The sequence below is a fragment of the Lissotriton vulgaris genome, chromosome 5, assembly GCF_964263255.1.
Source record: "Lissotriton vulgaris chromosome 5, aLisVul1.2, whole genome shotgun sequence".
Classification (NCBI taxonomy): domain Eukaryota; kingdom Metazoa; phylum Chordata; class Amphibia; order Caudata; family Salamandridae; genus Lissotriton; species Lissotriton vulgaris.
The window spans coordinates 839,061,942-839,079,498 of record NC_141693.1 but is presented as its reverse complement, the minus strand read 5'-3'; the positions used below and the strand labels follow the sequence as shown (position 1 = coordinate 839,079,498).

Sequence of the window (17,557 nt, the reverse complement as noted above, 5' to 3'; positions counted from 1 at the left end):
GTTTGGCAGGCACAGCCCTTCACTATCAGGTGCCATCTCCTCCCACTTCCCTGGCAGCAGATGCTGCCTTTCATCCATGGGCTGACTCAGACAACCTCCTGGGCTCTCCAGCCCCTGTCACCCTCAAACCAGACAGTCAATCCACAAGCAGGCCCAGGCACTCCTGACCCAGGCTCACCAGCCAATCACACGCCAGACACAAATTACACAAATATGACAACTTCTAAAAGTGGCACTTCTGGACTAGACACTCATGCCGCATATACCATTACGCAGCATTCAATCTCACGAGTTCGCACATATCAAACTCGCCCCTGCACTCCCCACATATCAGGAACTACCATGGGCATACATATTCCCCATTCATTCCTATGGGAGGGCAGGTCACTCACCACACATACACAGAGCTCAAGCACTTTACACTGTACCACAGTGAAAGTGCGCAGAGGCCTAAAATCACCACCAGGTTCCAGAAACAGGCTAGGAAAAAGCAAAAAGTCTCGGGGTGAACCTGCCTAAAAGGCCGGGTCCAACAGGAAGCCACATTCAAAATTGTACGAAGGACTAAACTAAATATCAGTAAATGGAAATCATTCTAGTTGTGCGACTTCATGAGTTGGTGAGGTGGAGCCAGCAGGTTCTGTAACTTCAAAGGTGAGATTTTGGGCATACAAAATAGCTGGTACGAACTAGCAGCACTAGCACGGCACATAAACACTGAATTAACAAAGGAACCCATTAAAATGTAGGACCCCCGAGCCACATGTCATCAGAATCCTATCTAAGTTTGCTGTTAAGGGACCCCATCCACAGACTGAGCAGTCATCAGCCTCCAACTGCTTCTCCTAGCTCTCGGACTCATCCTTAACCTTGGTTCCACTCTGTACATCACTCATAGATTACAGAGCCTGACATACTTAAGGTTCTGTAACCTAAGATACCACATCACTTCCCTCATTTACCCAAAACAAAATCCAAACTGAGCCCCCCCCCCCCCTCCAACTAAACAAAAGAAAGTGTACTCTGTTACAATCACTTAAGTAAAAATGAATCCAGCGCATGACAGTTACACATAATCACAAATCTAAGCCGGTGTCTTCCTCACTCGTTTGGTTTGGCTCCTGGGTTTCTCGGGTAACTCCTCATCTAGTGTGATTACACTTTTTCCAGAACAAAGCTGCATTTGGCAACCCCGTTGATCCATAATTTTATTTTCATCAGTTTTCACCACATTTCGAAACACCTTCTTTACTCTAAAAGGCTCACTGTATTTGGATATCCTCCCATCAGTTTTTGGAGACTTTATTATCCAATTACCCACCTGCACACTTGTCTCTTTGACAGCCTTCCTCTGGTCATACAGAAATTTAGCTTTCAAATTCTTTTCCTCCTCTTTATCCTGTTAATTCTCCAACATGCCTGTAGTATAATGAAGGTAGTCTAATCCAAGTAGTTTTTCATGTAGGTTTGAGTGGTAGGTTACATAGAAGCAAGCCCCCACCAGGAGCAGCCTCCCTGCTGCTCAGCCCATCCACCAACTGACTTAGTCAAACCAACATTCCACACACCAACATTCTCTCATGCAGTCATTCTGGCTGCGCAGCAGGATACCACAATGCCCATCAACCGTCACACTTTTTTCATTGACCCAAGCCGGAATAACCTCACCGCTTGGCAACCTCCCTTTGAACAGACGAAATGGAGATACCCCTGTTGAATGCGAGGTTAGTCTGTTCCCTTGCTTTTCTTTTCATACTTCCCTCCCGGTTCATACCAAGCATCAGGAACTGCTACAAACATGCTTTCAAGACCTTAATAAAGCGTTCTACGCCTCCATTAGTTTCAGGATGATATAGAGTGACCTTGTGCTTTACACCTCTCACCCTCTGATTCCTCAACTGCTGCTGAGGTCAATAGAACTCCATTGTCTGTCAGAATGTTGGTAGAAAAGCATTCTCTCTTAAACAGTTCCTCTAGGAAACAAACCATTTCCTTTGACTTGATAGAATTCACCACCTTGATCTCGGGCCAGCGGGAAAACCTGCCAAGACACACTAACACTTAATTATCATGTGAACTTACTCTCACTGGCCCAAGTATGTCTAGTGCAATGTCAACCCATGATCCAGAGGCCTGCTCCCTAATCACCATGAGCTGTGTTGTGCATTTTAACTCTGTCACATCGTGCACATTCAATGGAATCCTGTACTTCCTTTTTGACCGATAATTCCATTGATGGCCACCAGTAGCACTCCCTAGCTCTCAACTTAATTTTAAAGATACCCATGTGGCTAGCATGGGCACTTTAGCCCAAAATATTTCTCAACACCAAAAGAGGCACCAGGGGTTCTCTTGAGAGAACAAACATCTAGCACAGTTTACTCATTGCGACCTTCCCAATTTGCTAGGGCATGCCCTTCCCACCTGTTTTTGTTTGCTCAACCTTCAAGACCATTTTTATAACCTATTATATACACACATTACATTGTAATACCCTCTGCCGTTCTTCCTGAACTATTCCCTCTGTTACAACACACATTCACTTCTTCATCAAACTCTTCCAACCATCTTTCTCCTTGCAAAGGATTGTCCTTATCCAAATCAACACACAACCTAGAGTCCGCCTGTAAATTGCTTTCTACAGGCACATACATTAGTTCAAACTCCTGAAGCGCAACAACCCACCTTCAGATAGGACTGATTTGATAAATACCTTTCTTCGCAAAGAGGTCTTTGAGAGGCTTATGATCTGTTTTTACCTCAAACTTACGTCCCCAAAGAAACTTTGTTGGCATACTCTTAGCCCAAAATACCCCACGGCCTCCTTTTCAATATCAGATTAGTTAATCTTCACACCTCTCAGACCGCGTGAAATAAATGCAATGGTTCTATAGATACCTTCTGTATCAACACAGACCCCAAACTCTTGGCACTGGCGTCCGTCATTACAAAGATAACGTGCCTGTTATTGAAACTTACTAGGTCCAAGGCTTCCTCCAAACCAGATTTCACATCCTTCAATTCACTGACAACCATCACACTACAAAAACGTTAATAGCGACTTGAGAGAATTCTCCTCTCAGCAAATGTAGGCACAATTTTATTAAATTCTGCCATACCCAAAAATGTTGGTAGTTCATCATTACATTTGGGCTAAGATAGAATCTTAATCATGTCAACCTAGCCTTTCTTTGGTCAAATCCCTGATGCAGTGACTAAATGTCCCAGAATATTCTATCCTGGGGACTTTAAACATGCATTTTTCACTTTTAAGCACAAGTCCATCTTCCCTGGACATCATGTAACCTACCATTGTATTGCCCTATATCCAATCCTACTACTAGAATATTATCTTGATAAACCTTTACTCCTGCCACTTCCTTCAATAATGTTTCCATTGCCCTCAGACAGAAGCAGCTAATTGGAGCCCAGAGGGTAGGAGTGGCTAAAGTGGTCCAGTTCTGCGAAGCGTCAGTTCGATTTTTTGATGGTACGCAGAACTAAGGTCTAAAGAAAGAAGTGCTTGGCACCCACTAAACAAGCTCATCATTTCACTGATGTTGGGGAGTAGTCTACAATCACAGCCTTGTTAATCACCCTCAAACACATAAGTGAGTGTATCCATTGGCTTTACAAACTATAACCACAGACGCCAGCCATTTCGAAGTTTCTACGTGCCATTAGCGATCAGTCTTTCCAGCTCATATTTCATTGTCCTTGATTGCCAAAGGGGTACTCCGAACCTTAGCCACTTTTGGGAGAACATAACATTTCAGCCTAATTTTATGTAGATAGTTTTTCAGGCACCCCAGCTCACTCCTAAGAAGAAACGCCAGAAAACTCATTCAACAAATCATCACTGCCTTCTGAGACAGTTGACATTTCTCTCAAGCAACAGTATTCGCATTGGGGTTGAAAAAAATGATCACATTGATGAAACCAACGTATTGGAAAATCCCCTTTCACAGACACTTAAAGTTTCCCAGGAATTATTCTATCCTTCAATTCTAAATATCCTGCCAACTTTATTGGTTCTCCGGCATGTCCCCAGGGTTTGATGTCCAGCTTTGATTCTCACTTTGTTTTTAAGTTTCTCCTCATGAAAGGTGTGGGCTCCTGAATCACATTTTGGCTGCTTCTCCATTGACCTGTACCTCTTCCAATGGCCCTTCTAAACCATCAACTTTGTTTTGTAAAACTACTGCTTCCTCTACCAGGTCATCTTTACAATCCACCTCTAACTTTTTTTACAGTAGATTTACATCCTTTAGATACATGACCCCTTTTCCCACAATTCTAGCACATAACCTTCCATCCCAGATGCATCTTGATATTGGCCTACCTCCCCACACCAATAGCATTTCCCAAAAAAGTATGACCCGTTTTGACTTTGTCACTCCTACTTTGAACTGACTTATTGTCATTATCTTTCCCAGCTACAACCTTAACAGATGTTTCTTTACTCTTGCTTACTTTTAATACATCTTTGATAATAAGCTCTTTAAATGCACACTCTTTAGTGTTTCTGTGTTTTGGCTATGGTTAATACCTCATGGAATGAGGAATTGTCTTTCTGACACATTTTCTGTAGCTTTTTTCCAAGAGCAATTCAACATAAACAGATCCCTCAATCATTCCTCAACCGAACTTCCGAAACCACATTTTGAGGCCAACATGCATAACTCTGTATTTAAGTTTCCAGTCTCATACAAACACAATGTGTGCTTTCATGCCATTGCTGCTTCCATACATCAAAATTAAATTCATGGTCATGTTAACATGTGCGACAGCCTGCAATTCATGCAATTAAATTAGATTGTGTACCTTCTAGTTTTCCATGCATCTCAAGTGGTTCTGTGGTATCTTACGTTGCAGAACCTTTAGTGTAACAGATTCTGTAACCTAGGAGTGAAGCATAGAGTTTAACCAAGATTTACGGTTCTAGAGCGATGGTGGGTTCCGATCACACCTTTGCTCGCCTGCCTGCTCCGTTGTGTAGACAGACAGGCTGGCATCTCCTCCTGAGCGGGAAAGCCAGTTGCCAAACAGCTTTCCCAGGAGGAGTGGCTCATCATGCTTAAAACACCTGAGGTGTGTCCAGGGCTTCTCACAGGAGAAGGTGGTTTGCACAATCATGGATTTGGGTAGGAAAGTGTATCCTGGTCTTGTTTGGTGGCCAAACCCTAGGAAGAGGTGTGAACTATCGAGCCCTCCCCACCCACAAATGAGACCATGGCACAAAGTGGCATCCCATATGCATTGTTCTCACTATTGATCTGGAAAGAAGACAGGAGGACTGCACTGCTGCTTCCTGGGCTCTGCAAAAAGAGGCTGCACCAAAAACCTGACTGCACCTGCTGAATGACAGGGTCTACCTGGCTGTCCATCTGGCTACCTATCTGAGTTCAGCCATATTATTGCTCCGCTTTCTAAACAGTATGCTAATTTAACCGTCCTTGGAGATTTTATTCTTTATGCCGATGACCACAGTTGTGCCCAGGCGACCCAGTTTGTGGAAACATTAGAGGGCTTTGACCTCGCGCAATTGGTTACCACATCTACTCATACACATGCTAGATCTGATTTTCTTTAACAATCAGAATCTTAGTGGGAGTCCTCCTATGCTTGACTCGATCAATTTTTGGTACTGCTTACTTTTAATTCTGAATTTAGGCCATCAATACCCAGGACAACTGAGGTAATGAAAAGAGCTTGGCGGGTAGTCACTAAAGAGTCCCTCAGGCTGGTGCTTTCGGAAACCTTGCCACAGCTGTCTGGTAACCCATACGACTACTCAACTCTTTAATGCATGGGTCAAGACTGGCCTAGATATAGTTGCCCTGCTAATGCCAGCCACTTCGAAAAGATCTAAACCTTTTGCCCCTTGGTTCTCTGGGGAATGAAGTATGGTGAAGTCATTGTAAGAAGCTGGAATGAACCTGGAGAAAGTACTTTCATTTGGAAGACTAAGTCCTCTATAAAGAAGCCTTGAAAAAATTCCATAGGCTGAAGTGATGCAAGATGGGAAAATATTTTGCTAATTGCATGGAAGCAAGTGTTCCTGCTTCCTTTGTTAAAGAAACCTGAGGCCGATCCTGGGGTGCTCAGTGATTTCAGAACGATCTTCTTACTGCCAGCCCCTGCAAAAAAGTTTAGAGGAGGTGGTCCTTAGCCAACTGACTGGCTTTATGGAAATTAAAGAACCTCTACATGATTCCCAGTCTGGTTTCAGAGCTAGTTGCAGTACTGATGCCGCTCTCTTGGAAGCCTCTGAATCTGTTAGAGAGTCTGTGGACCAAGGGGATTCTGTCATGCTGGTGCTGCTAGACTTATTGGCATCATTTGATACAGTGTCTCATCCCATTCTGCTCAGTAGATTGAATGAGGCGGGTGTGTGTGAGAAACAGTTCTGTCCTTGATGCGTTCGTTCTTGGAGAATTGCTCTCAACAGGTGTTTCAACGCCCTTTTATATCTTCACTTTGGTGTGCTGGGTACCACAGGTATCAGCATTGAGCCCTTTGCTTTTTAACATCTTGGTTGCCTCATTGGCCACTCTTATTGAATCTTGGGGTGTAAAGGTAGCCTCTTATGCGAACAATACACAGCTAGTGTTCTTCTAAAGAACACTCAGTGGTGGCCTTTCTCAATTTTAAGGAAGGTTTAAAAAAAACTCAGAAGGGATGAATGAGAACTGTCTGAAATTGAATGCTGATAAGACGGAAGTTCTGTTCTTTAGTCAGGCTCATCCCCCTCCGTCCAATATTTGATGGCTGCCAGAGATGAATCCACTGCCAATCCTGGCAGACTGTCAGAAAATGGTAAAATAAGGCTGGATAAGGACCCATCATTCAACGCTCGGGCTGGACTCATCTCCTCTTTGTGTTTCTGGAAAATGAGATATATTCGGAAATTCATACTCTTCATGCCTGAGTAATACTGGAAAGCAACTGTGCATGCTTTAGTGATCTCACAGCTGGACTACACTGATAGCTTATGCCTGGGATTGCCTGCATACTTGATAGCAGGCAACAAATCATCCAGAATTCAGCTGCAGTATTGATTTGGCGGGTACCTTTCCGATGCCATATCTCCCCTCGCTTGAGACAGCTGCTTTGGCTTCCAGTAATGAGGAGGGTAGAGTTTACGTCATTGATTCTAGCTTTTGGAGCCACTAGAGATCGGGGCCCTAGGTACCTTAGGCAGAGGTTGCAACTATATCAAGATTGTGTCTTGAGATCCAGCCACTTGCAGCTTTTACAGGTTCCAAGATTCTGCAAAGCCTGGAAAGGTGGCAGGTCTTGTTTGGTAAAAACAGAGATTCTGGAACTCTTTGCCGGTCCACCTTCGCTGGATGGAATCTGAATTAGAATTCAGGAAAGCACTAAAAACCTGGCTCTTCAGACAGAACTACCAGCCAACCCTCATGTGAGCCTGCTGCCAGCACCAGGGCACCTCCGCAGAGGTAGTTGTGTGCTTTACAAAAAGCTATTACATTACCTGATGTGCACACTCGTGGAAAGGAGCTCCACGTGTGCCAGGACAAGCAGTGACTCCCAAGGCTAGGTGGGTAGCCCCCTGTTAAGCTTTAGGACCAGCAAAAGCTAAAGAGACCTTAAACCCTTGAGGGCGTAGCTGCCCAGGGACACCAGCCTGCCGCTGTTGTGCCTGTTGAGAGTCTTGACCCTCATGAGGTCTCCTCATGTCTGTTGGGCCTGTGACAGAGTTCAGCCTGCACTCTTGTCCCCTCAAAGAAAAATCTTTATTCTCCTGTAAAGAACCACTAAGATTGCTGTAACCTGAAGACCAGTTGACTAGTGGCAACTGAACATGCACAGGCCTCCCATGGCCCATCTTGGGAGATGGTCCTGAGGCAGGCGACAACCCCTGTAGTTTGAAGACCCCTGGGTGGTCTCAGAAAAACTTACTGTAGCAGCATGTTCTGCATCCTGCATTCCCAGCATCAGGGCCACTTCCAGGCCGGACATCTTTAAAGGAGAAAAGGACAGTGAGAATCCTAAGATGGCTGGAAGTGACTGGAACCCCCCTGGACAGTAGTGGTCCTTGTGACTATCCCCTGACCTTGTGGCCCATCCAAGTAAAGACCAGTAGTATTTCTTGACAGTTGGCTTCTAACTGCTAATCTGCTTACAATGATTTATTGCATCTTTACAAAAAATTGCACACTTGTGAAAATAATTTCTGTTCCCCATGATACATTTTTTACGTATTGGTGTATTTTTGAAGATACAAATACACTCCACTTTTTTATAAATTGATGTCTGATTTATAGTGTGCTGTGGTTTGTACCTATTACCTGTTTTGGAACTTCTAAATGTTTTATACTTGTTTATTTGATTAAGGCTAACTGCTCTGTGCTACAACTACCCAGAATGGAGCTAAAAGTTTTCTTAAAGAAACCTACCAGGACCTGATACAGATTGTGGCAATATTACACGCGGAGGTCTCGCAACCACACTACATGATCCACTTTCCTCCAGGACTGCCAGATTGTTGTTGCAGTCTCTACCTCCAGGTATCACTCTTGTTTTCCTGGATGCTTTTTACGGTGCACCTGGGCTTGTTCTTGGCCCTGTGACTTACCCAAATTTGTGAATCTGCATTCCAGTTCGCTTTTGCCACAGAGTTGAGCGTGCCCAAGTTGTGCTCCAGATATGACTCACTGGAAGGACGATGCTCATTAAAAGAAATTAATGAGCAGCACAGGCCATCTGGATGTGGGGTTCCAAATTGAACATTGTTTTGGTGGCACTGCACCTGCTGGACATAAATGCAGGTGGATAACCACAGCAGGTCGTGGCCCAAGTCTCTCAATTGAGCCTTTTTATAGGGTGTTGCATGTATTGGCATTTATATAGCGCACTACTTACCCGTAGGGTCCCAAGGCGCTTCGACCGCTGCGAAACCCTTCCTGGCTTCCCTGAGAGATGGTCCCTTAATGGGTATCTCCAGGGTGAGACCAGGCATCCCCGGCGGTCTGGTGGGGCCGTTAGTGAAGATGAGGCAAGCTAATGCCCAGAGTTGCCGAGTGTGATCGCTGATCAGAGTGGGCACCGAGGCGAGAGAATTATCGAGTCCGCTGACCCTGGTCCAGAAACCTGCCGCGCCGGGAATCGAACCCTGGTCCCGGGCCGTCCTCTGCTCTCGGGTCTGCCGCCTCTAACCAGTGAGCAGGTCAGTGTTGGCATACAAACTATAGACTTCTGTGACAACACAGCAAAGCACTGTTTGCTACCCGGCTTCCGGAACACGAGAGATGGGGAATTTTCTCAGTTAAAACAGAATTCCTTAATTTAATGATAATCCCTCTGCTACAGGTGAAAAGACCGAAGTGCAGTTGCCAAATAATACTGGTGGCTTAAATTGGCTAAGTGTTGCATGGTTCCTGAGCTGCTCTACATGTCAGTATGCCCTGCCTTTGAGTTATCTGTGTCTAATCACCCGCTTGTGGATTTGGGCAGAATTCTAAATCACACCTTTTGTGCGTCTCATCTTTGGCTGGCCTCCATCAGTCCTAGAGTTGACTTGGGCTTATTACAATGATCCATGGAGGTTCTGACCAAACCATGGCAGGATCTGCTATCTTTACACAGGATCTGAAATGGAAAACGTTCACAAACTGATGTTCAGTGAAAGGTGTAAATCAGATTGACTGCCTTATACATACTGTGTATGTGGTACGCTGCAGTTAATTTTGAGTCATATAACCAGTACGTTTTCAGTATTTTACTTTGTAGGTTTTTACATCACAGGTAACTTAGTTTCAAGTGTCCTAACCTTCCCCATCTGCCTGTCCCTCCCGCTTTCTCTGTCCTCTATCTACTGTTTCCCCTATCGTTTAGATCACCTCTTTATCTTCTATCAATCTTCTCTCGTCTATTTAAATCCATCCCCCGCTCACTTCTGTCCACACTTTCATATCTCGTCTATTTCCTTTGGCTATCTCCTTTTTCTAGCTCCTTTATCTCTTGCACTTGTCTCCTCTATATATCTTCTCTCTATTTTAGATCCTCTTTAGATCCTCTATGCATCCTTTCTCCATCTCTTCAGTCTTTTTTCTGTCTCCTCTATCTCATTCAGCTTTGTTCTATGCCCTCTGTCTTCTCTATTCCATCTCCTCTACCGCTCCTCTCGCTCTTCCATTTCCTCTACTGCTCAGTCTCCTCTTGCCATCTTCCTCATCGGTCTACACTCCCTACCTCCTCATCTGTCTCTTGTCTCCTCTTTCTCTCCTCTCTCTAATATATTGATCTCTCCATTTTATATAAAAAATACGATCTAAAATATGGGTTTATAGTTTTCGTTTGTGTATATTTGGGTACTAATTGTTTTTATGGTTATGGGGCAAGTAGTGTGCAGCAGTTAAGTATGTTTAGGGCTAAGGGAATGGTAAAGTTAGTATAGAAAAATATTATTTAAAGATAATTACATTGAAAATAAATGTTTGCTCCACACCAAACATTTTCTAGAATTGACATGATATGAGCAACAGACAATATCCTAGAGAATTGTGAAGTAGAAATTTGCCCCAAAGTCACTTCAAATCACAATCCGTTATTGTTCGAATTTAAAATCTTAGACTCCAAGCAAACAGCCCGGCAGTTTACATTCCCTAGATATTTATTAATCGATCTATAATTCATCCTTGGTATTAAGTCATATACAGGAATATATCTCACTGAATTTTAACTCCACTAGTGTCAATTATGTATGGGATTCGTGTAAATGTAGCATCAGAGGCTACTTACAGCAATATATTTTTCGGGACAATGCTGAGAAACGAGGGGTAGAAAAATTGAATACATCCAATATTCTACTGGCTGAACAACAACTCTCAGATGCTATAATACAAGGCAAAACTAATATTGAAGAGCTAAGCTTAGGATTAGTGTCATTAAGGGCTGCATTAAAGAAAACTCTCTGAAAAATATTGCTCCAGGATGCACAAATACAAACTTGCACAGTATGAAGGGGGAGAGAGAATTGGGGAAATTTTGCCCTACAAGGTAGCTGATAAAAAGGCCAAAACTACTATAAAAGCAATAAAAGGGCTAGACTCTAAAGAGTATAGAAAATCAGAACAGATTCTGGAAGAATTTGCCAAATACTATTGTCATCTTTATACCCCAGAAAATACACCTACTCCAGAAGCAATTGAATCCTATCTTAAACATACGCCTGAGAGATTGGATCCAGAAATAACCAGGATACTCGGCTCTAAAATTTCTATTGAGTAAATTGGGAAAGCTATACAGGCACTCCCCCTAGGCAAGGCTGTTGGAGAAGACTGTTTGCCTATAGAGATCTATAAGATATGTGAACAGGAATTACTCCCTTTATTCCAGCAGGTGATAGACTCTATAGGGGAAACAGGAAGCGCTCCTACTTCATGGCGTACTGCCAAAATAGTTATCTTTTTAAAAAAGAACAAACCACCGGAGGAACAGGGATCATTTAGGCCAATCTCACTAATCCATACCGATGCAAAAATCTTTGCCAAAGTATTAGCTAATCGTTTAGCTCCTATAATGCCTGATCTTGATAACTGCCAACATGGATTCGTGGTGGGGAGAGACACCACTACACATGTCAATACTGCTGTAACAGCCTTTGATGTCTCTGCGGCTACTCTTGCCCCACTCGGAATGGTCATGCTAGATGCAGAGAAAGCATTTGACCGAGTGGGGTGGGAGTACCTCTGGGCTACACTAAAGGCGTATGGCATACAGGGGCAATTTCTGGGCTGGGTTCAATCTCTATATGAATCACCAACAGCAATAGTCTGCTATCTGGGAGACAATTCGGCTAACTTCCCAATAAAAAGGGGGACTAGACAGGGGTGTCCTTTCACCCCTGCTATTCGCCATTGCTTTAGAACCATTCTTAAATGCGCTAACCGCTCAAGAGAACATAACCCCAATAGAGCACGAAGGCAAATGCTTAAAATTCACAGCTTTTGCCGATGATATAGCCATGTATACTACTGACCTGGTACTGGCCATACCCAAAATAATTGAGGAAGCTAGCAAGTTTGGTGACATCTCGGGCTATAGGCTAAATGTCAACAAAACACAAGTGATGGCGAACTATAAACCTACACACCCGATAATAGGGCTTTGTGCTAACGTAACTTACTTAGGAGTCAAACTTACCTCCAACATCGAGAAAATCATTGCACTAAACTACGACCCTCTTAGAGATTACTACCACTCTCAAAAATTGGAATAAAATACCACTCTGTCTGATAGGACGTATAAATATAATTAAAATGAAGATGGTACTGAAAATACTATATTTAGATCCATCCCGCTACAACTGAATAACTTATACTTCAAGAAAATAGAAAGTATTTGTAGCAGCTACATTTGGGGATACAAAAAAGCCCGCAGGTCAGTGACTGCACTGAAAATGTCAATCGAAAATGGGGGGCTAAATTTCCCAGATCTAAAAATGTACTTTTTCGCCACTTTCATTCAACGTATACATAGTCTTCTGTCCAAAGAAGCTCCCCTATTCTACCATAAATTTGTTAGGACTACAAGGCAATCAGGTCCTATTTCGGATACACGACCCAAACAACTACAAGAGAGTTAAATTCAAGACTGCAAGAGCTATCAAAAGCATCTGCGATCAAATTATGAGCACTGATAAAATCTTTCAATATGGGGGAATCCAGGGATGCCAATTATTTTCTTTGACGATGCCTGTGCCCAATGGATAGATCAGAGCATAAATACTTTAGGAGATCTTTACGGATCGGATGGTCTTCTAAGTTTTAATACACTAAAAACACTCTATAAAATTAAAGATACTAAGTATTTTAACCACTTGGACGCTTTTGGAATCAGGCCCATATAATGAGATTTCCATTGAAATGAATGGGCAGTGCAGGACGAGTTACCCTTGTCATTAGCATTGAAGAGGTTAAGTACATGCAGATACAAGATTTCTTGCTCAACAAAATAAAAATTGAGAGAGTAGAACACTCAGACATCCTACAATGTATCTATTCTAACTACACTAAATCTCATCAGTAAGAGCTATGCTCTTCTTAACAAAGGCTGAGTAGGCGATTGTGGGAAAATGGCGGACAAATGGACCAATAGATTAGGTATCAATGTCAACTCTAATCAGATTGCGGGGTCACTCAAACAAATAAATCGGGTGGTTCATTCTTCAAACTTAAGGCTACAATCTTACCCGACAATCACTCAAATATACTACACGCCTCAAAGAATTTCCAGCTGAACCTCTGGCAATATCTCTAATGAACGTACTAAATGCTTAAAATGCAATATGGAAGCTGCCGGCATAGAACACATGCTCTATCAGTGCCCGAAACTCACAACCTTTTGGATGAGAATAATTGATGTTCTCAACAAAAAACACATAATAACACCTGCTCTCTCTGCACACTTAGTACTGCTAGACATACGAGACATCAAAAGCAATTTTAAAGACCTGATATCAATTGTTTTTGCTTGTGCTAGGTTGGTCATCGCGCGGACTTGGATATCGAAAGAACCTCAAAGTGTTATGGAATGGTGGTATCTTATCCATGAAATATATATTATGGAGTTCTCACTGGCTAAACTAAGGGGCCCAAAAGCACTAAAAGGAAGGGAAAAAATATGGGGAACGTTTAATAACTAAATGGATAACTGTTTCGAGAGACCTGCATGTTATTTCTTTCTGTTATGCTTTAGACATCTGTGAATACTTGTATTGCAATCCTCTGTTTTTCTTTCTCTTTCTTTTTTCTCATTAAAACGATTACTCTATGTATAGATATTTATGTAAGGATATATGTATTACAAATGAGATTCTATTTTGAATTTACATCTTCTCTTGCAATAAATATAAGATTTAAAAAAAAAAGTTTGTTAAATATCAGTATTGGAGATAGAGGTATAGAGAGATGGATATATATCTAGGTTTGCATGAATGATCTGTGAAGTAAAGACACTCCTTAATAATATGCAATGTAAAGGTACTTCCAATACAATGTGATGACCTGCGAAGTAGAAAACTGACTTGGTTACACAAGTTTAGCTATGTTAGGAATGCAGCAGACCTCCATAAGGAGGCATATGGCAACAATATCCTACAAGAAAATAAGCCCTGTTTGGTTACCTCATTGCTTCAGCCTTATGATTAGTGGTGTTCTGAAAGGATCACTGCAGATATTTCCATAGTTCAGAAGACTAGAGCCAAGGTGGGAACTCTGTGGGGCAGTCTGTTAGTCGCAATGTGTTTAAAGAATCCATTTCATGATGCTTCAACACTTTGCCTACCTCCCAGGTAAATGGATTTGTATTTGATACTGTATGAGATCAAATGCTGTAAGATTAGGTCATTTCCAGTACTGGAGAACCACCGGGATTTTTAGCAAAGTCACAGATTCACATGCATCTTTCAGTGCCTCCCTAGCAAATTGTTATTCAGGATGCAGGGTTACAGAAGACCTGCTAATTTGAATGGGATGTGCTAGAGGGGTGGGACCACAGTGTTGCAGGAGGTATGGGTAAAAGTCAACTCGGCTGACTGCAGGGGACAGGGTTTTTGTTTCTGCTCTAAAGGATTTCTAAGTTGGCTCATGCTTCTACTCTAATTCAATGTTCAGATTTAACATACCATTACTGGAGAACCACCTTTATAAATAAGTAGCACGTTATTCCTTGCGCCAATTTCAGTGCTGCAGTGAATAGGTTTGTTATGCACATCGTATCAAAGGGATCTTCAACAGGCTAAGGAGCTGCAACTTAGAGGAGTCTAAAGTGTGTTACAGACTACGCCCATCAATAGAATTGAACATTTGAATTGAGTTTTTTTTTTTAAACCGTGCATGCATGTGTTTGAAATGTTAAATAGTCTGTTTATCCCCTCTAATCTATTGCAGATGCTATGGGAAAACGGTATTAATGGAATCTTGGCTGATGAAATGGGTTTGGGAAAAACAGTCCAGTGTATTGCCACTATTGCAATGATGGTTGAGCGAGGAGTGGCAGGACCGTTCTTTGTATGTGGTCCTCTGTCTACACTCCCCAACTGGGTATCAGAATTCAAACGATTCAGTCCAGAGGTATTTCTTATATTTTTATTTTCTCACCCCTCCCTTTTGTGTATCCCCCAATATTGTTTGTCCTGTGTTTTGGAGCATATTCATAGAAAATGTCCCAGCAGCTCCCTATCACCCACGTTAATTGTCCGTTTGAGTGAAAGTATGTCGGGTAGTGTAGTGAACACTGGTTAGACTCATACCCAGTCTCAGTGTAAGAACCTAGTCTTTATGTAAGTTTAGTTCATGTACAGTAATAAGGGAATAAATACATTTCAGGAGCAAGCACAGGGCAAACATTTCACACCAATTATCCTTTTGATATTTTTTACTTTGTTTTCAAATTTGTTTTTCTTTTCCTTCTACATGTTGTTAGCAGTACTGTCAACACTTGTTTCACCCTTTTTAGTGGCCTGCAAGTCTGTGGCTTTCTTAAAACTGAAAAGACTAATATTACAGTAAGCTAATATTGTCACTCCATAGGGTATTGCTTACGTATCCTATGGGGGTACCCAACTGAAATTTTTTGGTCACAATACCCTTTCATGTAACAATAGTTTGATAATTGCAATTCTTAATGATGCTTTCACCCTTGAACGGCGTAGGCTTGCATGTCAGCCAAATCACGTGTTTGCTGTACTGCCATGAACATGTTGTATAAAAATTCAAAAGACTTAGAGTGTAGAACACGATTTTACTCTGTTTTGTCTATAATTGTTTAACATATGGCTCTAACTTTACCAAATGTGTTGTCTTTACACTCATTTAGTAAATTGTGCTGTAAACTGGGTTGAGGACGAGTCAAAGCCAGTCTTAAAGAGTTGTAAACTCGTATTGTATAAGAATTTCCAGTGGAAAAATGGAAATAAATAGCCATTTGCGGAATCTAATAGTGTGTATGTATATTTTATAATTTTTCAAGGAATATTTGTAACCGAAAGCACTCACGGTTGATAATCTCGAAATGAACAATGTCCAATCAGTGACTATAGTTTGAATGTTTTTCACCATCAGATAGTATTGCATAACCTCATAGATTTCATGTCATTAAAACTGTATGTATTTGAATATTACTCTAAATATAGTACTAATTAAAAAAAAATTCTCTTTTTGGGATAATAACGGTAATGTACAAACAGAAGCTTAAACTATTAAGTTCAAAGACCCTTAACTAATTGGACCAATTAAGTCTCGTAGGAGTAGTGAACTATGTGAGTCTCTTAAATGCGGTGTAGAGACACATCACATTTAAATGTTAATGCATTTCTCCTAGGTTCCTATCTTGTTGTACCATGGAGATCAGCTAACACGCCGTAAATTGGCACGCAAAATTTCAAAACGTGAAGGAGTGTTGCAGACTCATCCTGTGGTTATTACTTCCTATGAAATTGCCATGAGAGATCGACCAGTGTTACAGGTGCTGTAAACTAAATGCAAATGCTTTGGCTGAAATATCAGTATGTAATGATCCTTTAAGTCCAGAAGTCAGATTTTTTTGCTTCAGATTTAAATTATGATTTTCAAGCTGACACCTGATGACAGTAGTGTTTGCTCACATCTGCTGCTAGAGGGGGAGATTAATGGAATCATGCAAAAAACATCCTAGGCAGTTGCTTAGTTAGTAGTGTTGTAGTGTCTGGACATCAGATTTGACCAGCAACTTTACTTCTCACATCATGTGCCTTAAGTGGTTCAGGATGTCTTTTCACAAAATGACCCTGCTCCACAAAGTGTTGCTTTTGTTTTTAACCACTGCTACGAGCTGATTAGTGTTTCGTAGTTGAACCTATGGCGATCTTCAGAGAAAGGAGTCTGATATAATCTTTTTAGAGACCACCCTGTCAAACTAGCCTCTAAATTGGTGCTGCGTATTCCTTAAATACAATATTACGTCAGTTGACAGCTGTGGACACATTCATGTCTTTTACTCTAGCTTTTACTTAAAGGAGAAGAATCTAACTCTGATACACGACTAAAGGACTTTGGGGTTTTGTGTCTATTGGTTTGTGCAACTGATTTGCCAGTGTGAGTCTATGAATGCCTCTGGAATGTCCCTTCCAAGGAGGCACTGGAATAAGCCAGAGCGGAGCGATTTGCATGTAGAGTATCCACCAAAGACTTAATTATTGAAGGGAAGCAATTTTTTCTTTAAGGATTTCATATTCTGCTGAGCAGTTACAAGAGTCCTTTACAAATTGTGGAAAGATAATTAAAACAATTTTAACCATCACTTTAGAATTTCACATATATTTACATTCCATATATTACACATGTTTGTGAGTGCCCTCTTTCTGCATGGCTGCCCCACCTTTTGCTGAATTGCTGATGTGCTTTGAGTATGCCCTGGGCTCTTGCCAATCAGGTGCCTAGTGTAAGAAAGTGGGTTTCTGTTGCTGTAACCCCCTTTTTGCCAGACTACTGATGCACTTTGACTTGATGTGCCCTGGGTCCCTGCCAATCGGGTTCCCAGGGCCTGTGTT

The 17,557-nt window shown here is 41.9% G+C and overlaps 1 protein-coding gene across 1 annotated transcript in view; it reads left to right on the top strand.

The window, feature by feature from the left end:
- HELLS (helicase, lymphoid specific) overlaps positions 1–17,557 on the top strand; it is a 591,428-nt gene that overhangs the window by 103,897 nt on the left and 469,974 nt on the right. Inside the window, exons 9-10 of the mRNA XM_086922383.1 lie at positions 14,919–15,101; positions 16,351–16,494. Of these exons, the coding sequence (XP_086778509.1) occupies positions 14,919–15,101; positions 16,351–16,494 (327 nt within the window). The remainder of the gene's footprint in view (positions 1–14,918; positions 15,102–16,350; positions 16,495–17,557) is intronic.